We start from the raw sequence: 23953 nt of genomic DNA, 5'->3' as shown, positions 1-23953 counted from the left end.
GTGGCCAAATGAACAGCCTGAAGGAACACCAGCTGCAGTCTGGGATCCTAGGGGACAATCCCCAGAAATTGGGATGTCGCTAAAGCCCACAATCAGGAGGGTGGAGAGTTGGGCAGACTGGGAGGAAGTCAGTAATTGGAGGACTTGGGTGAAGGAAGACTGGTGGTTGGAGCTGAGTGAGGCTGAAGGTGTTCTTGAGGGGCCTGGCTATAAGGAGTGCTGAAAAAGTGTGCTGGTGCATGTATTTCTCTCTCCCCCCACTTCCCTGCCTGTGCTCTCCCTCTTCTCCTCGCTTGCATCCCATCTTTCCCCCACTCTGTCTGTCTCCCCCCACCCCCCATCCCCCACTCTCCCAAGTGCAATGCTTTACTACAAAGCACAGATATAGATCACAGTGTCACCTCAAAGATGAGATTCTTCCCCTGAAATGTGATGCCTAGCACTGGATGCGTGAATCTAAAATGCATTCTGTAAAACTGAATTTGATTTTCCTATGTTTTGCTCTCTAGAGACTCAGGAGATCAAGAGACAGGTAGCTGCGCAAAAGTCACTGGTGCTGGGGATTATCGACACTGCTATCGACTATAGACAGCAGCGGTGATGATATCCCTTGGCATGATTCTGATGAGAGTGAAATGGGCATTTGCGGGCACAGATACAACCAGGGTAAATGTTCTCTAGATATCTAGGTACTGTGACCTGCCCCTGATTTTACCTACAGCTGCAATTGTTGGGTAGAATCAAGATCCTGGAGTGGCTCTGGAATTCTGTCCGTGGCCAGAGAACGAATTCCTTATTTCTTATGTAACATTTAATTTCATTGTCTTTTACTAGTAAGTTTGAAACTTACAGCTACAGTCAGTGCCCTTCAGTTTTTTTTTACTAGTTTTGCACAATATTGCACACATCATCAGGCTTATGTAAGGCCTTAATTAGTGGTGGGTTTGCTAATTACCTTTCATTAGTTGGGCTCAGCTGGGTTAAGCAAACAGGTTACAGTTGGGAAAAGCCGACCAATGATGACCGTTTCCAATTGGCAACAGCCAACCAGGCAGCAACCAGCGCCAGCTGTTTTCAGCTGAGAAAAGCCAACTGCTGGAGACTGGGATCAACTGTTTTCAACTGGTCCCAATTCACGCTTGGTGATTGAAGAATCCTGTTTTGGACACCATGAAGTAGGCTTCGTAGTCTTTATTATATTAACAGCAAGTCTTTATTAACAACTTGAAACTGTGTACATATGTATAGTAGTGAGTACACATATGGAGCTGACTCCAGTCTAGGTCTTTACCCTTCTCTGTCCATCTCTAGACTGACCCTGGCTTTGGGTCATGTGTCTTCTTACATCTCTGTGTAGGCAGTACTGTACTCAGTCCCACGTTAACCCTTTATGTACCAGGTTCTATTACTACAATGACTATTTCACCCGTTCTGGTTGCACTGTTTTTTTACCTTCTGTTTATTATGTGGAACCCCAACTCTCTCTCACTGCTGGGTTTCTCAACTCTTGGGAACCCCGTGCAGTAACAATTAATTTTAAACTCTAGAGGCCAATTTAAATATGCCAATATGCTGTAAAAAAGGACATGGCCCTGTGCACTGAGAGTAGGGCTCGTGTTCCCTGAATCTAACTCTTTTATACTGTCTGTCCCCCCACCCACTTTCTCCTGCCCATCTTGAGGTGGTTAATATCAAGGCTAATATTTCAGGTTGATGAGCTTTCATCAGAACTGAAGTCACAGCTTCTTCTCCTTTCAATGTTGCACTGATATCTACTTGTCCACTTTTGTTTCGCAGCTGAGTGACTGAATTATTAGCTTTAATAATAAGGTCAATTCTTCAGCGTGGCACATAGGGACACCTTCTGATTTCAGGATCAAATATGATAATTGTCCCTCCAAAATTCATTCAGAAATTAGGATAAAACCCCATTAAACCTGGAAACATCAATGATGTCATTTTACAATCATGTGTTTGATACAACCAGCATTGCATCAATGCTTCAGCATCGATGCAGAGTGTACTTACAGACACCTGCATTACTTACTCAAGGCTGAGTTAATTTCCATAGAGTAGGCCTTGAAGTCCTTTTATTATTTTGTTGTAAAGAATTTGATTAGTTCCTTCCAAAATGGTTTAATTGATTAAACCCAAAGCTTTCTGATAATGATTATTCTGTTTTATTTCTGATCCAGAAAGGTTATATGTTGCAGCTGACTTCACCCGATTTTTTGACTTGAATTCAGGAAGAAATAAAATCCCAAGAGCAGGAGACTTATGTGCAAAACAAACTACAATGGTGTAAGAGAGCTGTCTATAATTTACCTGTATGCAGAGCAATCATATAAGCTACCAGCTTATGGAAGGTGATGTTCCTGTCCAATTGTCTTCTGCAGCACTTTGAATTAAAACAGATGTTACAAAACAGTGTGACAGGTGACTGTTTAAACTGATTGTGCTGCTGATATCAGCATCACCCAGAACAATGTTCAAGCTCAAATAAATAGCACCAAAAGTTGTGTCTCAGTTTTTCTGGTGATCCTTGCTGACTGTCCTGTTATGTTGTTGATAATTGTTTGTGTCTCTCTCTGAATGTAATGGGAATGAGATCTGACAAATTATCAAGCAGTGCTCATTTACAATCTTTGCAGTGAAGATTTAGTCACATCAAGAACGCAGCGTAAACCAAGCAACAAAGCAGAGATCCTGTATGTCTATTGTATTTTATACCAGTAGCCAAAACAACTACTTTGGTTTTGTTGTCAAAGCGAACGTAAAGCACTAGGCTTTTATTACATTCATGCTTGTCCGCAGAGTTTCTGCAGGCTTTTGCCCTGGAATTTGTGTAACTAGAGAGCCATCTTAACAAGGTGCCCTCTACAGGGTGTCTGTTAATTATCATGGGTTAAAAGTAGACTTATACTTGAAAGAACAAACCCTAACTTTTTCTGATGAGTTTATTGCAAGTGCATGTAGGTAAAGCAACTTCATGCCATTCCATATATTTCAATACTGAACAAAAACAGAATTACCTGGAAAAACTCAGCAGGTCTGGCAGCATCGGCGGAGAAGAAAAGAGTTGACGTTGAATTCAAAAGAAAAGAAGAAAAGAGTTGAATTCAACAACTTTAGGTCGTGAGCTCCCTCCCCCATCCCCACCCCCTTTCTGTTTCCCCCTTCCTTTTTTCCAATAAATTATAAAGATTTTCCTTTTCCCACCTATTTCCATTATTAAAAAAAAATTAAAAAAAAAAACCCACTAGAGCTATACCTTGAGTGCCCTACCATCCATTCTTAATTAGCACATTCGTTTAGATAATATCACTAACTTTAACACCTATGTGTTCTATTGTACTATTGTCGTTGACATCTTTTGATGATCTGCTCCTATCACTGCTTGTTTGTCCCTACAACCACACCCCGCCCCCCCTCCACCTCTCTGTCTCTCTCTCTCTCCACCCCCCACACACACACCTTAAACCAGCTTATATTTCAACTCTTTCTTGGACTCGAACTCAAGTTCTGTCGAAGGGTCATGAGGACTCGAAACGTCAACTCTTTTCTTCTCCGCCGATGCTGCCAGACCTGCTGAGTTTTTCCAGGTAATTCTGTTTTTGTTTTGGATTTCCAGCATCCGCAGTTTTTTTGTTTTTATTTCAATACTGAATCTCTTGTTGAGATACTGGTACAGTGCAGCTTGTGGAGGAGCAGGGCAGCTTGGTGAGCAACATTCTGATTAATTGTGTTTAACTGCACCGATGTGTTACCCAAAGCTCCTGTCTGATTTCTGCTTCAATACTGACCTTAAACTCATTATTATTTCTGCCACAATATCCAGGCACATTCAGTACGTGGTATGTGATATGATGAAGAGCCTGCAGGTCTGATGTTAACCACCTCACTCAGCACCAACACTTTGAGCAGGGGTTTAAAATGGCAGTCAGGTGGCAACCCCTGCCTTTCTCCAGTATTCCTGCCACCGCAATTTTAACCCTTTTTAAAATTCTTCTACGGGATGTGGGCTTTGCTGGCTAGGGCAGCATTTGTTGCCTAACCCTAATTGCCCTTGAGAAGGTGGTGGTTGATGCTTTATGGGTTTCTTTGATGTTTCACGGAGAGGTCTTGAGACTTGTATGTTTAAACATGAACCACTTATTGGTAGTCTTGAACTATATACAGCTCCCAGTTATTATCATGCATGATGCTGCTATGCAGGTAGGCTGCTTCTAAAGTATTCTGTCAGTCTATTACCATGTGACTCTGTGCTTAATACTGTGGGCGGTGCTATTCTCCAGTCCCACATTAACCCTTGATCTGCTGAGCACCTTCACATTACAACGGCATGCAGACACACACAACATCATACAAAAGTGGTGAGCTGCCTTCTTGAACTGCTGCTGTCCATTTGGTGTAGGTACACCAACAGCGCTGTTAGGAAGGGAACTCTAGGTTTTTGACCCAGCAACAGTGAAGGATCAGTGATATATTTCCAAATCAAGCTGGCATGTTGTTTGGAGGGGAGCTTGAAGGTGGTGGTGCTCCCATGCCTCTGCTGCCCTTGTCCTTCTAGGTGCTGTTGAGGAGCCTTGGTGAATTGCTTGGGTTAAGCAGTGGTCTGTTGGCAGCAAATGAGCAAAGATTTTTGTTTTTAAGTAGAATATGGAATTCAACCTATACTACCATTCTATTTACTAAAAGAAGTCTGTCCCATTATTTCTACTCTTTCATCACTTTAATGTGCAAATAAACAGATATCTAGAGGCAAAATATCTTCATAATTGAAAGTATCTTGTATAAACATGCTTCTAGCTCTCCCAACAAGTTAGTGAATAAAAGGCACGCAATTTGAAATGTTACAGCACAGAAACAAGCTACCTCAGTAGGACTGCATTGGCATTCCCTCTGGTCTAATCCCCCTCTTCTGTTCACTCCCAATACCCTTTAGTAGATATACATAAAAATTAGGAGCAGGAGTAGGCCCTCAAGCCTGCTCCGCCATTCAATACGATCATGGCTGATCCTCTATCTCAACGCCATATTTCTGTTTTCTCTCCATATCCCTTGATGCCCCTAATATCTAAAAATGTATCAATTTCCCTTTTGAATATACTCAGTGACTCAGCCTCCACAACCTTCTGTGGTAGAGAATTCCATTGGTTGACCACCCTCTGAATGAAAAAATCTTTCCTCATCTCGGTCCTAAATGGCCTGCCCCATATCCTGAGAATGTGGCACCTGGTTCTAGATTCCCCAGCCAGGGGAAACATCCTCCCTGCATCCAGTCTGTCTAGCCCTGTTAGAATTTTATATGTTTCAATCAAATCCCCTCTCATTCTTCTAAACTCTAGTGAATACAGGCCCAGTCAAACCAATCTCTCCTCATACGACAGTCCTGCCATCCCCAGTATCAGCCAAGTGAACCTTCGCTGCACTCCCTCTGTTCATCTATTCATCTTTTTCAAACAACTACCTAATTTCTTATTAAAACAACTTCAGTTTCTAACTTCGAATTTTAACCTCCCCTTTAAAAGTCTGATAACTTGAGTGAGATACTGGAGGAGACAGGGAATCATTCTTCAAGATCAATCAGTGCCTTCAATGGATGAGAAAAGAGGAGATAAAATATTCCCGTCCTGAATTATAATAGTTGGCTACTGAATTTCAAATAATGAATAGATGCCTAGGAACACCATCACCTGGAAGCTCCCCTCCAAGCCACACACCATCCTGATATGGAACTATATCGCCGTTCCTTCACTGTTGCTGGGTCAATATCCTGGAACTTCCTCCCTAATAACACCGTGGGTGTACCTACACCACATGGACTGCAGCAATCCAAAAAGGCAGCTCACTACCACCTTCTCAAGGGCAGTTCAGGATGGGCAATAAATGCTGGCCTAGCCAGCGAAGCCCACATCCTGCATAATGAATAAAAAAAATTCAAATATTAGAGCTAGAAATAATCCACATCAGCAGCATAGCAGTGCAACTTTGTGGTATCCTTATGTGTTGTGCCTTGACAGGTAATGCAGAATTTTAACTGTGACTTCCAGGTTTCAGCTGAATGATATACCAAGCACTGAAACTGAAAACCAGGCAGAAAATCCTGCAGAGCTTCTTTCAGCCTATTCCCACTGGCTACAGCCAAAGTAACATTGGGAGGAGGCAGGGAAGCCCTGCCCACTTTCTCAAATGAGATGGGTTGCAAGTAACATAAAGATGTGGGGATGGTTTAAAATAGGTAAATATCTACACATTTTTATGCAATCATACGGATTTCTTTTAACACTTACCCCACATGATCCTCTCATGAATGACAACAGATTTCGGCACACTGGCAGAAGGATCAACATGCAGTTAAAGTTCAGACATGCTGCAGGTGCTCTAGCCCATGCCAGAGCAGACTACATAAACAAAAAGAAACAAACATGAGCAATCTTGTTTGTGCAGGAAGCAAACTGCCATCTTAAATAGTGGTGTCTAAAGGCATGCAAACTCACTCCAACAAGCTCTCGTGTGTAATAAAACTTTTCTCCATCCTCATAGATGAAAAAGTAGTGCTGAAAGAGAAATGCGTTTATTCCAAGCCACACCAGCTGCAAAACAAAAGAGAAATGAACACAGTAAGGAATCATGTCACATAAGGCTGAGGAAAATATTATTTTCTTGCCCTTTTGTGGCTTAACTTCAATTTTTTATTTCCATTGCAGTCTTCTTCTCTATTTTGTTGGTATTATGGGCTTTGGCCCTCTGGAAGCTTCACATTCAGCATCTTATATCAACCATTCTGCTCCCTGCATTGTACAGATTTTTATTTATACCAACAGAGCATTAAACATCATCTTGATGGTGCACAGAACAGAAACTTAGGCGGGGAGGATCAAACATCCATAACAGATCAGGTTCAGTTTTCCATCTGTTTAAATGAATGGAAGAAAAAGCACCTGGGCTGTGTAATACTCTCATGAAATCCTCCTCAGAACACGTGGTCCTGGCAATAATACATACCCAGGCGGTACAGAGAAAATTTTATCTCATTATGTGGGAATTCTAGCTCACTCCACCCTCTCCAACTCTAATTGATTGCTTCCCTGAATCTTGGAACTGTGGGTTTTATCACTTCCTTCCCACCTCTCCAACAGTCTTCTCTGCTTCATGTAATTTTCAGGCTTGGCCTTACCAGGCTTGATTTACTTGGTCTTATCTCCTCTTCTTTTTAGCTGTGATGTGTCCTGATGTTTTATCCTAGATTTCCTAATTTAATAAAAAGAATTGAAACACCTTAAACTGTTGGACTAAAAACTGTTAGTTTATGAGAAAAATGCAATATTCGTTGAAGGGCTTTTCTAATTCAACACAACAAAAGATCTATGGTGCTGAGCACCAAGTACCAGCACCAAAGACAAAAGTAACAGGATGTGAAGGTGAAAAAAAAACTTGTAAGAAATTAGAATGCCCTTAATTTCCCTTGTCATGTGCAGGGTTAAGGTGAGTGATATTGTATCCAGAATTTGAAACTGTGAACAGTTTCTTTTTTCTTAATCACCCAGAATATGTGGAACAAAACACAAGAGCACCCCAATGTAATAACTATTGAAAATGAACAAATGAAATATTAGAGATCTGACTGGTTCTTATCAAAATGATTCCTGGGTTGAAATGTAAGCAATATTTCTTAACCGCAGCTTAGGAAGGCCTTCTTGGATTTTGGCATTCTAAGGGCAATTTTAGGAACACAGGAGTAGGTCATTCAGCCCCACAAGCCTCTTCTGCCATTCAGTGAGATCTTGGCTGATATGCACCTGACTCCAACTTGGTTCCATAACCCTTTGTACTTCTGCCTAACAAAAATTTTTACATTTCAATTTTGAAATTTTCAATTTACCTCACCTCGGGTGTTTCAGCTTTCCACCACCCTTTCTGGACATCACTCCTTAAAGGCCTAACTCAAATTTTCCTCTTTTTCTGCACTCCCTTCAAGAGGAAATAGTTTTTCTCTATTGGCAAGAAAACAAGAATATTTTCTTTTTGTTAATAACCCTATCATATTTCTTATGGACTGGAAAACAGGCTGTTGCGGGTTTGTAAATATGGTAATTGGAATAACAGCCAGAGAGACTGCAAGAGTTTAAAACCAACAGTAAGAAGTGGTTTTGGTTAATGAACCAAAAGGAAATCAAATTTTTAAATAAAACAATAACAAGAGTAATTTTGAATTGAGTTGTTTTATTTCAAAGGGGGATGTATGCAGGTTGTAAAAAAGGTGCAAGTAAATAGGGTAAGTGTAGTAATTGTGAATAATACTTGTTAGGCAAGATTCACATGATCTGTAGTAACCAATAGGAAAGTAATGCAGGCTACATCAGCAGTCAGTATAGAGATATAGTTGGAGTTGAAAGCACACATGTAGTTGCTGCCGATTATATTGTAAATAAACTTAATGTTTCCACCCAAGCAGTGTCTGCAGATCAATTCTATCATTAATAGTACAACTTGGCCATCCTACAAGAAACTGGTGATGAGGATAAAACAGGGTTGAACAGAAGAAATCAAGTTAGAAGGAAATCAGCACTGTACCTCACCCAGTGATTGTAAGTAGCAAGCTCCGTTAGAATTGAAGACGTTATCCCCTCTCAAAATGCCACAATTTGGGAGAATTGATCCTTTTGAACCAGCCACAGATGAATGGTCTCAACACATTGAATGCCTTACATTCCTTTTACAAGCAAACAACATTAAGGGGAAAGAGGAGAGGCGAGTGATCCTCTTGAGTACTAGTGGGAGCAAAACCTACAATCTAATTCAAATAAGTTTGATGAATCGATGGACCTTGTGAAGGGTCACTTTCAACCCAAACCCTTGGTCACGATGCAGAGGTTTAGGTGAGACAATTGCATGCTACGTGGAAAATTTGAAGCAGCTAACAGAACATTGTGAGTTTGGTATGACTCTGAACGACATGCCCAGAGATCGTGGTGTGAAAGAGACACTATTCAGAAAAGATTATTGTCTGCAGTGAATCTGGATTTCAAGAAGGCGCTAGAGATAGTGCTGGCCATGGAAAGCGCAGTAAGAGATTCAAAAACAATACAGGCTGTGCACAATGTGCCGTCCTCCACATCAGAAACCTCAGTCAAAAGAGACACTAAAAAGCGAGACTCCACTGAGAAGCAGGAAACATCCCCGGCTAGCCGAAGAATAAAGAAAGCTAACATAGCAGCGAAATTGACGAATAATTTTAGTAGAGGTGGAAACAACTAGTCTTTTAGCGATTGGCAGTTTAAAACATCGAATGCTGCTATTGTCACAGAAATAGACATATGATGAGGCAATGCAAGGCTTGTAAACAAAAGAAAAAGCCCAATGAAACCTACAATGAAGAAAAGCCTGAAACAACAAATTCAGACATAGACTTTAATCTGAAAGTTGGAAAGACAGAACTAATACTTGTCACAGCGGAAGTAAATGGCTAATCTATTAGAATGGAAATGGACATGGGAGCTTCCACTACAGTAACTGGGGAACATATTTTCAGATATTTGAATAATGGTGAACATCAGTTGAGCTTGGAATGAACAGCTGCCAAGCTAAAGACAGGTGAAGACATTAAAGTAAAAGGCATAAGCAGAGTAACTGTCCATTATGGAAGCCTACCAGCTACCAGTGTTGGTATCGAGAGGCAGAGGACCAAGACTTCTAGGGTGAAATTGGCTAAGGGAAAACAATTTTGATTGGCTACTGAGATTCCAAAAGGAAGCTGGAAGCATTCCAGTTTTGAAAAAGGAGTGTGCAAGGACTCAACAATCTGAAGAAATGCAGGCTGTCTTAAGCCAAAACCTGGCAGAACAGCAGAAGAAACTGGAAGAGACCCTGCTTGATGACAGAGTTCGAGACGAGGTGAGCAACTTTTGAAGCAGAAAAGAAAACATGTTGAAAGACCTTCACACACGACAAGATTCCCTCAGGTTAAAGTTTACACCTCCTGGAAAGCATGACAAACAGAAAGATTTCAACACCTCTCTGAGCAAACTGAAGAATGAGTTGGCAGAGAATGCACAATGATGTTCAATTTTCCAGGAGGCAGTAAACAAATACAAAAAAGAGACGGAAGAGCTGAAGAATCAGCTAAATGAAGCCATAGAGGCTTTGGAAGCAAAAGTCGCAGAATTTTCCAAGAAGCAGACAGATAATGAAATGTTGGGAGACTCAGCCACTGACCCCAGGCAACTTCAGCTTGCATTTGCGAGAAGACTGGCCAATAGAGAAGTCAAAAAGAAGGCCGAGATTAAAGTCTGTGCTAGAAAGAAGAAGGCAGATAGAAAGAAGATACAGAAATACTAACAGGGCTTTAACTCTGGCAGCATACGAATACAAAGTTGTACATAGGCCTGGCAATCAAACCACAAACGCCAATGCCCTTGGTTGTTTGCCTTTACAAGAAAATGTTGAGCATGTCCCAGTTCCACAGGAACTTGTTTTATTGTTAAATTTCTTAGATTCCTCGCTGGTACGTGCTCGACAGATCAGAGACTGGACAAGTTGGGGCCCAGTCCTAACTCAGGTATGAGATGAAGTGCTGCATGGTTGGTCACAGGGGCCCATATCTGATGAAATGAAACTGTATTTCAATTGAAGACATGAAATAACCAGCCAAGATGTCATCTTATTGTAGGAAGCACGAGTGAAGGGAAGGGAGCCACTTTTAATTGAACTACATAGTGCCCATCCAAGAATTTCCAAAATGTAGGCCTGGGATGGAAGATGAAATGGAGATTTTAGTAAAGTACTGTGTGCAATGTCAGCAACTGTAAAAGTTGCCAGTGACAGCTCTGTTACACCCATGGGAGTGGCCAGGTAAACCCTGGGTGCGATTACATATTGACTACATTGGACCATTCCTGGGAGCAATGTTTCTGCTCATTGTCGATGTCCATTCAAAATGGTTGGACGTATATGAGGTGAAGTCACCAACGTCAGGGGCTACAATTGAGAAACTACATCAGAGTTTTGCCATTCACGGACTACCAGAAGTAGCTGTTTCCGATAATGGCACAGGCATTTACAAGAGCTGAGATTCAACGATTTATCAGCCTCAACGGTATCACTCATGCAAAAACTGCACCGTACCACCCTTAAATGGACTGGCTGAAAGGGTGGTTCAAACGTTCAAGGCAGGTATGAAAAAGCTAATTGGCGATTCCTTGGCAACCAAGCTAGCACACTTTCTTTTTCGTTATAGGACTACCCCTCAAACAACAACAGGTGTCACAGCTGCAGAGTTATTGTTGAAATGCCGTCTCAGGACGAGATTGAGCTTAATAATTCCAAATTTAGAGGGGAAGGTGGAAAGGAGTCAGGGAAGCCAGAAAACTAGACATGACTGGCATAGTCACGAGAGGAAATTTACCATGGGAGAGATGGTATATGCGAAGAACTTCGGGGAAGGACCAAAGTGATTACTGGGTGAAATGAGTAAGGTGACTGGACCTCTATCTTACCACCTGGAGGAGGAAGAGGAGGAAGGCTGGATCATCCATAAACATGTGGACTATTTAAGGAACAGAGAGACAAATCACGAAGATTTGTTTCCACCAGTGATCATGTCGCTGTTTCCTGTTGAGGTTACTCAGCCCAAGACTGATATTCCTGTAAGAGTTGAGGATACAGAACTGCAAGTGCCCATCGAAGCACCTGATGTTCAGGCAGCTCCAGGAAAAGAGGTTTCTGACAAAGAATCTGAAGTTGTGGAGCTGCAACGTTCCACATGTATCAGGAAATCATCTGAAAGACTGAACTTGTAAATTCCTTACCCAGTGTAAATATTGTGTTGTCTTGAAAAATATGTACTTGTAAATATAATATCTATAGCTGAGTTAAAGGGAGAGGAATGTAGTAATTATGGTTTTATTTATGTATAATGTACCTTTAAGAATAATACTTGTTAGGCAAAATCACATGATCTGTAGTAACCAATAGGAGAGTAGGGCAGGCTACCTCAGCAGTCAGTGTAGCGATAGAGTTGGAGTTGAAAGCATATGCGTGGTTGCTGCTGAGTATATTGTAAATAAACTTAAATGTTTCCATCCAAGAAGTGTCTGCAGCTCAACTCTATCTTTAATAGTACAACTCGGTGACCTTACAACAGTATGTTTACTTTTTTTAAAACCTAAGAGCTAAAGTAAAGAAGCGTCTGATCAATTCTGGGAAGAAAGCATTTCTGAAGAGATTGGCTGAGACAATAGAGAGATCAAAGGGAAGGAATGCATTTAAGGAAATAAGGAATTACTGAAGCCTAGGTGGGGTTGGCTATTTAGATCTTCCAGAAGACACCAGATAGCTGTTCAAAACTCCCAAAAGACCTTGTGAACAAGGCCAGACCGGGAGAACCAGGTGCTGTCAGCCTCAGAGGACACCCCAAGGGAAAAAGGCATTGTGTGTTAAAAATTACTGGAATTCTATAGATTTTGAAATCTGTAAGGATAGTTGCTGAAGAGAAAAGGGGAAGGTTAGCTCTGTGGGTAGTTAAATTAAGATCTTGTGGAACTGTTTTAAAGTACTATTAATTGTGTAAAGCCATTCTTGTATTGAGGTGTAAGTGTGTTTTTTTTTGCTGTATTCTCTTAATAAATGTTTACTATAAAGTCATCACAGATAGTCGAGACATCATTTCCTGATTTCAGAACCTCTCCTCATACTATACAAATTGTAAATTGTTTCAAGTTTCCCTTTTGGGATTTGGGCAGCTTGGCATTTACCATGTCATAACAAAATCTACCCTATCAACTCCTTTGATCACCTTAAGCAGCTCAATTAGATCATCCCTTAACCTTCTAAACTCAAAATAATACATTGCTGTCCATGCATCTTGTCCTCATATTTAAACTTTTCAGAAGATGTTCAGAACTATAGGCAGCTTCCACACACAAAGACATGTTTTGCACCAACCTTGACCTTATGTACAAAGTAACAAGGATAGCAAGTCTATATGTGAATAATATATCCCTTTTATCACTGGAATAGGATTGATACCATCATACACTCCTGATCTTTCCAACTAATTGGATATCCCATGTTAACAAATCATAAAGTTCAGACTGAAAGGTATGAATGAAGTTTACTTAGAAGTAAGATCAATGTAAGCAAGATCAAAAACAATAGGTTCCCCCAGATTGCAATACTTTTTCATTATCTTTGGACTGCCCATCTATGATGAGTAGTATGAAGTGGGATTGAACTAGATCAGTCGTAATAAAAATAACTGAATAGCAAGGCAGGAAAAAACATTGAAGATTGCAAGCCTGGATTATATGCCACCCTTCACTTTTACCTTCAAGAAAGCGTATAGATAGGAAAGGTAAACAGTCAAACCTAGTGTTTAAGATAGCTATGGAAAAGACAAGAAGAAATTTGAGTTACATTGCTTAATTGGAGGAGGGCCAATTTCAGTGGAGTGAGAACAGACCTGGCCCAGGTAAACTAGAATAGAGGATTAGCAGGGAAATATGTAATGGAACAATAGGATCCCTTTAAAGAGGAGATGGCTTGGGTTCATTCGAAATTCATTCTCACAAGGGGGAAAGGTAGTGCAAGCAAAGCCAGAGCTATATGATGAATGAGATAGTCTGTCTGGAGCAGAAAAAGGCTACATATGACAGATGTCAGGTTAATAATACAAAGTAAGAACCAAGATGAATATGGAAAGTTAGAGAGGAAGTGAGAAAGAAAATAAGAGTGGCAATGTGAGAGAATAAGGAGAGTCGGTGAATGAGGAGATAGTTGAGGCACTGGATGCATTAAAATTGATAAAGGAAAGATTTAAGAAAGACTGGCTGTACGTAAAATTGACAAGTTACCAGGACTGAATGGGATCCATCCAAAGATACTGAGGGAAGTAAGGGAGGAAATTATGGCGGCAACCACATCAGTCCGTTTAACCTCAATGGTCAGAAAACTTCCAGAAACAGTAATCCAGAACAAAATTAATAGTTACATGGGTAAGCATGGATTGATAGAGGAAAGCCAGCACGGACTTATTAAAGGCAAATCATGTTTAACTAACTCGAGGTTTTTGATTAGGTAACAGAGCAGGTTGATGATGGCTTTGTGAATGATGTAGTTTATATGGATATTCAATACGTATTTGATAAAGAACCACATGTTGGCTTACCAGTGAAGTTGTAGCCTATGGAGTAAAAGGGACAATGGCAGCATGGGTATGAAGTTGGTTGAGTGAAATGATACAGAGAGCAGTGGTGAATAGTTGTTTTCATACTGGGGGAGGGTATACAATGAGGTTCCCCAGGAGACAGTACTAGAATCCCTGCTTTTCTTGATATAACTTAATGACCTTGACATGGGTGTACAAGCCACAATTTCAAAATTTGCAGATGACACAAAACTTGGAAAAATCGTGAACTGTGTACTGTATCGTAATAGATTTCCAGAAGACATAGGCAGGCTGGTGGAATTGGCAGACAAGTGACAAATGAAATTCAATGCAGAGAAGCGTGAAGTGATACATTTCGGCAGGAAAGACAAGGAGAGGCAATATGAACTAACGGGTGCAATTCTGAAGGTGGTGTAGGAATAGAGACACCTGGAGGTAAGTATATGCAAATTGTTGAAGGTGGCAGAGCAGGTTGAGAAAGTGGTTAAAAAAGCATATGGCATTTGGGCTTTATAAACAGAGGCATATAGTACAAAAACAAGGAAGTTATGACCTCTAGGGTGGTTCGGCCTCATCCGGAATACTTCGTACAATTCTGGGCATCACACTTTAGGAAGGACGTCAAGGCTTTACCAAGGGAGCAGTAAAGATTTACAAGAATGGTCCCAGGGCTGTGGGACTTGTTATGTGGATAGATTGGAGATGCTGGGTTTGTCGTCCTTACAGAAGAGAATACTCAGAGGAGATTTTATAAAGGTGTTGAAAATGATGAGTTGTCTAGACAGAGGAGCTAGAGCAAAACAGTTCCCATTGGCGGAAAGAATCAGAGGACACTGATATAAGGTGAAAAGCAAAAGAAAGAATGGCGACATGAACAGTGTTTTCAGTGCCCGTTGGCGCCTGGCATTCTTGGCGGTGTGAGTGGGAAGGCCAAAAATCAGTTTCACAATGTTGTGAAACCAGTTTGCAATCGTCCACTCTAACCGTCAATGGCAGGCTGTGTTTCCTGCTGTCGGACATTGGGAAGTTCATTGTGATACTTCTGCATACAATTATAAGCCCTGCCAGCTGGAATCACCCAGCATGCTGGGTCATCCGAGCACATTGGTGTAATTGCATGCTGTATAACTGTATATAAGTGACGTGCCCTAGTGAGCTACACTTTGCTCGGGACTTTGAGGTTTGTTTACCTACCTTGCTTCTGGCAGCAGACAGCACCACATCACTTTTAGGGGTCTCTGGGGCCAGTGTCTACTTACCAGACCAGCGATAAGGCTTGAATGGTTTTTCAACGTTTGCAGGGCTGGGTCTTGCTTGGGGAAAGGGGAGAAGTGGCCTCAGGCAAAGGAAGAGGCTGTACCAGGGAGGGAGGGTATCCCAGGGTATGTGTGGGGGGCACATGGTGACCTGTGCAAGTGGCCTCAAGATGGTGAGGGCTGAGGAGACAGTCTCCAGAGGAGATCAGGCTAGATGGAGATGTGAGAATATGTGTGTGAGAGAGTGAGTGATGATGTCCCTTGAGCTGGCAGTGAGTGGGATGTCAGTGAATGTGTGATGGACTTGAGTGTGTGAGTTTAGAGTGATGAGATGGTTGCCGTACCCTGGCTATATGGATGTGATCATTAATCCTCTATCTGCATTGGATGGCCAACCTCTTCTGTGCAACATTGGCACTGATCACTGCTGTCATCACCTACCAAGCCAGAGTGGTAATATTACTGCCCCACCTGCGGGTAGAGCAGGGGGCAGAAGACATGACGTTGGGCCTCCATGGCATCCAAAAGGCATGAGGGATGTGTCACTAAACCTGGGGACTGCAGTCTATTTTTGCCTTTCGGGGCCATGTCTTATTTGCAGCAGTCCTGGGCTGGAAGCACTGAGAGATGTGCACGCGGCTGTACTTTAAATGTGGCACCTGGCGTGATGCAGCAGTGAGGTGATGGCGTGGCGGCTGAATTGGAGCCTGCCCGCCATCAAAATGGCGTTTTTCCTGGAATGCATGATCAATGAGGCAGGAGTGGGACGATACAGCATGAAAAGCTGCCATTGCGGCCAGCGGGTGCAATGTTCTTTTTCCTGCCTGCTACCACACAATGCAAATCTGGGACGATTCCACCCGAAGAGGAACATTTTTTACACATTGTGTCTCCTGCAACGCAAGATGGCTGTGCAAGATGGCACCCATCTACGCTTGTGCACTTGTCTGCACATGTGCAGGAAACCATTGACATAATTGGATGGACTGTGTTGGCGTACAGCCTGATTTAAAATGTTGGAAAGTAAAACCACAAATTTCTGTGATTATTGTTAACATACTCTGTACCTTACAGATTGTGTAAGAGAAAACAATGAATTTTATTTGACTTTATATGAAAAAAAACAGAAGCGATGCAGAGAATAGCAAAATGTTTCAGCTATTGATGATTGAGCCACCAGTGTTTGTATAAACGGGTACTGGACCCCTTATTTGGTGTCCCAAAATCTGGAAGGACTTGAAAATCAGCTACATTTGAAGTAGGCGCCCTGGGTAGGAACTTGAATAAATCCCATTTATTCTTTATTTTTCATACTTTATTTTATGTATTATAAGTACATGCTGGGCCTCAGACCTAAAATCTGTAAAATCCCCAAATCTGGCACACATCTGGTCCTGCGCTTCTTAGATGCAGGGTTTGATACCTGTAATAGAACTGAAAATATGCTATAGAAAAAGCTAAAGCTAAAGGAAATTACCTAGGTGAAAATGAGTATTGTATTTTGTCCTGAATAAAACAGCACTTTCTGTTTCTAAAATCCACTCTCTCGGATTGTTAATTTAATTTTGTTCTTCAATTTCAGTTCTCATCAGGATTGCTGCAAGTTTGAATTTTGCTTTAAAAAAGCTAGAAACAAAGTGGAGAGGATGAGCATTACACCGAGGCTGCGAAATGAGCAGGGTTCTAATCGCAGAGATAAAAACAAACAACTGCGGATGCTGGAAATCCAAAACAAAAACAGAATTACCTGGAAAAACTCAGCAGGTCTGGCAGCATTGGCGGAGAAGAAAAGAGTTGATGTTTTGAGTCCTCATGACCCTTCCACAGAACCCTTTGCTTGTAATGACATCACGGAGTGAACTGCTACAACTGCTCATGCACTGTGTTGGCAAAAAACGCAGCCTTTTTTACACAGCAAGTGTTCCTGACCTGGAATGCCCTACCTGAAAGTGTTCTGGTGGCAGATTCAATCATGGCGCTCAAAAGGGAATTGGATAACCATCCGGAGAGAATGAAAATATTCCTGGGAAAAGGGCGGGGAGTGGGACTAGCTGAGTTGCTTTTGCCAATTGGCCATGAAGGTGACCGGCTGAATGGCCTTCTTCAGTACAGCAACCTTTTGATGTTACTATTCTAACCTGTCAGAATGGATTTCAAAGACACAATGATGTCAGCAGCATCTTATGTCAATAAGCAGCACAGAGCATCCTGCGTTACACAGGAAGTACAAATGCTGACATAACGGGGGTAATTTTAACACCCAAGCACAGGTAAGTTTGGGCCAGGTGAGATGCTAAAATGTAAAAATCTCAAGCCTGAGCCCAACCCACTTTGAATCTGCCCACCTATGGTTTTAATGGAGGTGAAATGAGGAGGGATTTCAACCCAGGGGGCTTTCAGGAGGCAGGGCGCTCGCATAAATATTTTAATGAGCCTTCAAGTCCAGGCTCTTACATTCTGCAACCCTTGGATCAGGAAATCTAGCTACTCCTGGGCTGTGGCCTTTTCTGGAGCATTCCTTGTACGACAGGGAGCTGAGACTGACAATCTGGTTGACTTCCAAACCAGATATAAAAAAATTCCTGTCTATGGAATTAAAACACCATGTTATACCGATCAGGTCTTCTTCAGTTAGCTTGGAAATTTTGGTTCAGTAAATTTTGGGATGAATGAGTTCACCTCCATGCAAAACACAACTTCCATAATCTGATTTATCATCAGATCAAACAATATAACAATGCCTACATTTTCGGCTTTTAGTATTTAATTCTAGTCATTTCAATATAGGGGAGAATTTTAATATGGAGGAATACATTGGATTGGGAAGAATGTAGGGAGAAGTTAGGTGTTTTTATGGCATTGCTTGTAGGCCAGGGGAAGCAGGAATGTTACCCCTGACTCCTCCCCATCAGACACCCTGCCCATATAAAGTCCACTGAGTTCTGGGATTGGGCACCACCCCATCAGGATTGGACCCTCTTCTCCCCAGTTGGAGGACCACCTCCCACCCTGGTACAGACCCTTCCAGGATTCGACATCCCCATGGTTGAACCTTCCTTTTACCCCACCCAGGGTCATGGTTCAGACCTACCCAGTCCTGCGGGCCAGCCTGCTGTGGAATCTTCCCTGCCTGACTGGAAGTCAAGCCTGTCAGTGAGGGTGCTGTCTGGTGCTGTGGAGTTCTTCACACCATGCCAGGAGACATGGATGTCCAGGTTTCATGTCTGAAACTCCAACCCTGGCTTACCAAACCTGCCCAGTAAATATCCACCACAATTTTGAACCAAACTGAATCATAGGCCTGTCACAAAGCATTCGATTAAAACCCTAACTCAACTGATTTAGATGGATAAATGATGGAAAATTTGACACCTCTACAATGTTCACTGAAACTAAGCCAAGGAAATTTAATATAAATCATGGGAGAAATTCTCAGAGGGTCTGCATTCATGGGTTAGGCCTAGAACGTAAAAACAGTAAAAACTGGGAAATAAGAATACTGGTCTGAACTGGTTTTGCATACCTTAAAATGGAACACCAGTAAAAACTGGGAAATAAGACTAGTGGTCCAAACTATGTTTTCCGATATGTATGCCGTACAAAAATTATTGGAAAATTACAGTTGCTTCTTGGAAATTTTGCCACTTCTGGCCTATTTGCAACAATAGATGGATGCATCAAAGTGCCCTTTCAACAGGGCATGCATCAGAACAGCCGTTCTCATGAAAAGCACAAAGGTTACAACATAAATAGTGATGGCAGTATAAGGCAGGCACGTGGACAGAATATTAAGTGAATCTACATTTTGATTTGTGGCTAGCAACCAGAACCACCCTGATACAACCTGTTACACAACAACTATGGCTAGAATCAAATATTAAAAGTGAAGGCTGCAGATGATAACTGGTAAGTGTTATAATTAACCATAGCCACCAAAAACTGTGATTTTGTCTTCCCCTTAAGAATACCAATAGCTACTATGCCATCACTGGGATGATGGTACATAAATAGAGCTGGTTTGGCTATGAGACATCTCTTTTTATTCCAGAGTGGCATGGAATTGAGGTATCATTGTGGGATGCCTGGATTCCCACTCTCTGGTTAAGAAAACCGTTATGACCAGGAGTGGCTCAGATGGGTGTCTTCAGGTGTTATTGAAGATGCTTATCGTTGTTTCTTATTTTGTGCCTGCAAATGCAACATATTGCAAAGGAGAGGGGTGGGGGTTGAATGATGTGCGGGTTGGGGGTTGAATGCTGAACACAACCCTAACACTAAATGTAAAAGGCTAACAGCATTTTGCAAAATGTCTTAAAGAAGCAAATCAATTTTTATTCAAAAAGTTAGAAGTGAAGACCTATCTTGATATTACCAGCCTTTCACGTATGATTAATATAATTCAACAGCAACTCAAGAATCAACAACACCAGATTTTTCTGGAGACGGTTGACCCCTTATTTGAGCCAAGAACTGTTAGAGAAAATCTGGGTACATAGCCCTCTGACATCCATTGCCACTGCATTTACATTTCTGTGCCCTCTTCAGGCACAGTCAGGTACAAACACCAGAAAAAACCATAGAGGGATTTTGGGTGCAAATCAGAAGGGGTTAGTACTCATTTCTGGCTGTTTTGGGAGCAGGGCAGAAGGAAATCACCCTTTATATGACACATACTGATACAAAATGATCAAAGTTCATTACAAACGGTCATGCAAAAGTTCATTTCTGAAGTTATGACCAGAATAAAAATAAGATAAGTTCCCTATTTCACTTCCTAAATTACACCAATCTGGATGAAATTTATTTGCCATGTCTGCTTGTGCTAGTAATAGCAATTTGTACAATTCATTTTAATATACCTCAAATCTATTGACTTCACATTATAATATTTATTGAATGACGCTCTCCAGACTCCTCTGTGGGATGATAGATGTGCTAATCAAAAATTAGGACAACTTTTTAAATAATAATCTCTCAACTCTTAAAAAAAATCATTCTGGGGTGTGGTCATCAATGGCCAGGCTATCACTTATTGCCCATCCCTCATTGCCCTGAGAGGGTAGAGCTGGGTTAGCTTCTTGTCCTGCTGCAGCACAATTCTTTCTATTTTTTACAGCAATTTTCATACAACTGGATGCCTTACTAAGCCACTTCAGATGGTTGCTAAGTGTTAATCATATTCGGGTGGGACTGGAATCACATGCGGATAAGACTGTGCAAGGATGGCAAGGTTCCTTCCCTAGAAGGACTTTAATGAACCAGTTGCATCTTTACTGGCATCTGGTAGCTTCAGGATCATTTTTAAAATGTTTTTTTATCCAGATTTGTTTTAACTGAATTCAAACTCTGAAAATACCATGGTGGGATTGAACTCGCACTCCATGCATTTATTCGTCCTGACTTTAGAATTTTGGATTACTAGTCCAGTAACATAATGATTATGCTACTTTATTAAACATACAATTAACAATAAACACTCAAACTCACTAATGCAACACCTACAGATGTATGGTTCCCTTGCTAACTTGTATATGTGCAGCAATAACTTCATTAAAATACATGTTCTGTTTGCTCATGACATAACAAATCTACTGCTTGTTATTTGACTAGTTTTACCAACAACACATTGAAATCCATGGCAAAGCAAAGACTTCTAAGAGGAATATTTGAATTTAAATATTTAATATTCATTATTTAGTTAAAGCACCATCAGAAAGGAAATCACATTTCCAAATCTGAACAATTCTATGAGCATTTTGTTTGATCACACAGAGAAATTCTAACAAATCACACAGAGAAATTCTAACAAATGGCGCAGGGAAATTCTAAGTGTTTTGATTTATAGTTTGTTTTCTGCAGAACAAACAATTGAAAGCATAAGCACCTCAGTTCACTGAAATAGCAGCCACAAAATAACAAGATATAAATTTAACCTACCATAGTTGGCCTTAAAAAAATGAAAACAATTAAAAAAAAAAATTACTTTTCAATTTTTTTTCAGGAACACTGAAAGAAGAATGGAGCAGGAGGTAAAAAATATGGAACATTTCCTCATTACTTTTTACTTTTGGGGTACTTACAATCACAAAGATGGAAACTCCCTCATTCACCAGCCAGTTTCCCATGCTTGAAGCAACGAAGAACTCATTAGCCCACAGATGTGAATTTAACCAAACTTACAAGGAAGTGAGAATTTTGTCTGTGAGTTGCACAACATCCTTCTTCTCAATTGGACAAGAAATGAAATGAATAAAATGGATTACATGGCTTAATTATGGGTACTAAAAATTAAACATTATTGTTTCTGATGTCTCATTAAATGAATTCTTTCTTGCTCTTCGCAGCACAGACAGGCTTACAATTGGCTATTGCTAGATATTTTTGTAAGCAACAGGAGAGAGACTAACCACCTGCCCCTCCCCCCACCCCTTTGATGTTCAATGGCATTGCCATCACTGAATATCCCACCATCAACATTCTCGGGATCACAATTGACCAGAAACATAACCAGACCGGTCATATAAATACTGTGTCTACAAGAACAGGTCAGAGGCTGGGAATTCTGTAGTGAGTAACTCACCTCCTGACTCCTCAAAGCCTGTCTGCCTCATATAAGTTACAAGTCAAGCGTGTGATGAAATCCTCTCCACTTGCCTGGAGTAGTGCAGCTCCAACAACACTCAAGAAACACGAAACCAAGCCTTTCCACCTGTTTGCTCGGGAGCCACATGTGCAATTTTTATTCCTCAAGGGGCTGAAGAGCAAATTTCAGAAAGATAAGGTGCGGCACAACAATAAAGCGAATTCCAGAAAAAAAGTTGAGGTATAAATAAAACAAACAATTACTGAGCAAAAGTAAAGCGATGTCATAACAATAAATTGTTAAGCTACAAAAAGAGCAATTAATAAAAATGACCAGAGTGTGAGAGGGTCAGTGTGTGTGTGCCTGGCTGACTCCCAGTCTCAGTGTGCTTACTCACTTAGTGTGAGCGTGTGTGTGCATATGTATTGGAGTGTGATGGTGAGAGTGAGTGAGAAACCTGAGACTGGGAATAAAGCAGGCACTCACTCTCACACTCACACAGCACACAGACACACACACTCTCGATCATTCTCTCACTCCCACACACACTCACTCACTCACTGTCACACTCACAAACACACAGACACACACACTCTCAATCACTCTCTCACTCACACACACTCACTCTCACTCAAACACAGACACACACACTCACTTACTCTCTCACTCACACAAACACAGACACACACACACTCAATCACTCTCTCACACACACACACTCACTCTCTTACTCAAACATGGACACACACACTCACTCACTCTCTCACTCACACAAATACAGACACACACTGTCAATCACTCTCTCACTCACACACACACTCACTCTCTCACTCAAACACAGACATACACACTCCATCACACAAACACACAAACACACACACTTTCACTCACTCTCTCACTCCCACACACACTCACTCCCTTACTCAAACACACAGACGCACACACTCACTCTCGCACTTCCACACATACACAAACACACTCACCCTCCTGCTCACACACACAAATATTCCACCCCCAAACACACTCTCTCACACATACACTCCCACACACTCAATCTCACTCCCATACACATACTTTCTCACACACACACAAACACTCACTTTCACTCACACACACACCACACACACAAACCACACACCACACCACACACACACACACCACACACACACATTCTCACACATACACTGCCACACACACACTCACAAACACTCACTCTCACCCACACACACACATGCACACACTCACTCCCTTGCTCCCACACACACATTCTCACTCACATATACATGCACACACACTCACTCACTCACTTACTCACACCTCACACACACAATCTCACACATACACTCCCACACACTCAATTTCACTCCCACACACACTCACTCCCTCGCTCACACACACACGTACACATTCTATTCACGTATACAGACACACACACCCACACATTCTACTCAAGTACACACACACATTCTATTCAGGTATACACACACACGCACATTCACACACTCACTCACTCTCTCACACACACTCCCACATACACACACTCATACAAACACAAACTCAATCTCAGTCCCACACACACACTCACTCTCACTCCTGCACACACAGACACACACACCCACTCTCTCAGTCCAACGCAGATCCACACATGCACACACACACTCACTCCCAGACACACACACTCACACGCACACACACTCTCACACACACACACTCTCACACACACTCACAAACACACTCTCTCACTCTTACGAACACACACATAATCTCACTTCCACCCACACACACACACATATACTCACTCTCACTCTTATACACACTCACACACACACTCTGTCACACACACACCCACGCACTCAATCTTACTCCCAAAACACACTCTCACTCCAACACACACATTTACTTCCACTCTCTCTCTCTCACACACACACAAAAAGCACACAGACGCAC

The 23953-nt window shown here is 41.6% G+C and overlaps 1 protein-coding gene across 2 annotated transcripts in view; it reads right to left on the bottom strand.

Moving 5' to 3' along the window:
- LOC121290888 (cytochrome b-245 heavy chain-like) overlaps window positions 1-21618 on the bottom strand; it is a 48570-nt gene extending 26952 nt beyond the window's left edge. Inside the window, exons 1-5 of one of the 2 annotated variants that reach the window (XM_041211916.1) lie at window positions 21504-21564; window positions 7181-7254; window positions 6501-6596; window positions 6294-6404; window positions 2326-2398 (exon numbers count right to left, since the gene is read on the bottom strand). In XM_041211916.1, coding sequence (XP_041067850.1) covers window positions 2326-2398; window positions 6294-6353 — 133 coding nt within the window. In that variant the 5' untranslated portion in view covers window positions 6354-6404; window positions 6501-6596; window positions 7181-7254; window positions 21504-21564. Of the gene's footprint in view, window positions 1-2325; window positions 2399-6293; window positions 6405-6500; window positions 6597-7180; window positions 7255-21503 lie in introns of both variants that reach the window. The other variant, XM_041211915.1, reaches the window with a different exon arrangement.
- Between the last annotated feature and the right edge of the window lie 2335 nt (window positions 21619-23953).

The sequence above is a fragment of the Carcharodon carcharias genome, chromosome 18 (genome assembly GCF_017639515.1).
Source record: "Carcharodon carcharias isolate sCarCar2 chromosome 18, sCarCar2.pri, whole genome shotgun sequence".
NCBI classification, from domain to species: domain Eukaryota; kingdom Metazoa; phylum Chordata; class Chondrichthyes; order Lamniformes; family Lamnidae; genus Carcharodon; species Carcharodon carcharias.
This window is presented reverse-complemented; position numbering and strand designations above follow the sequence as displayed.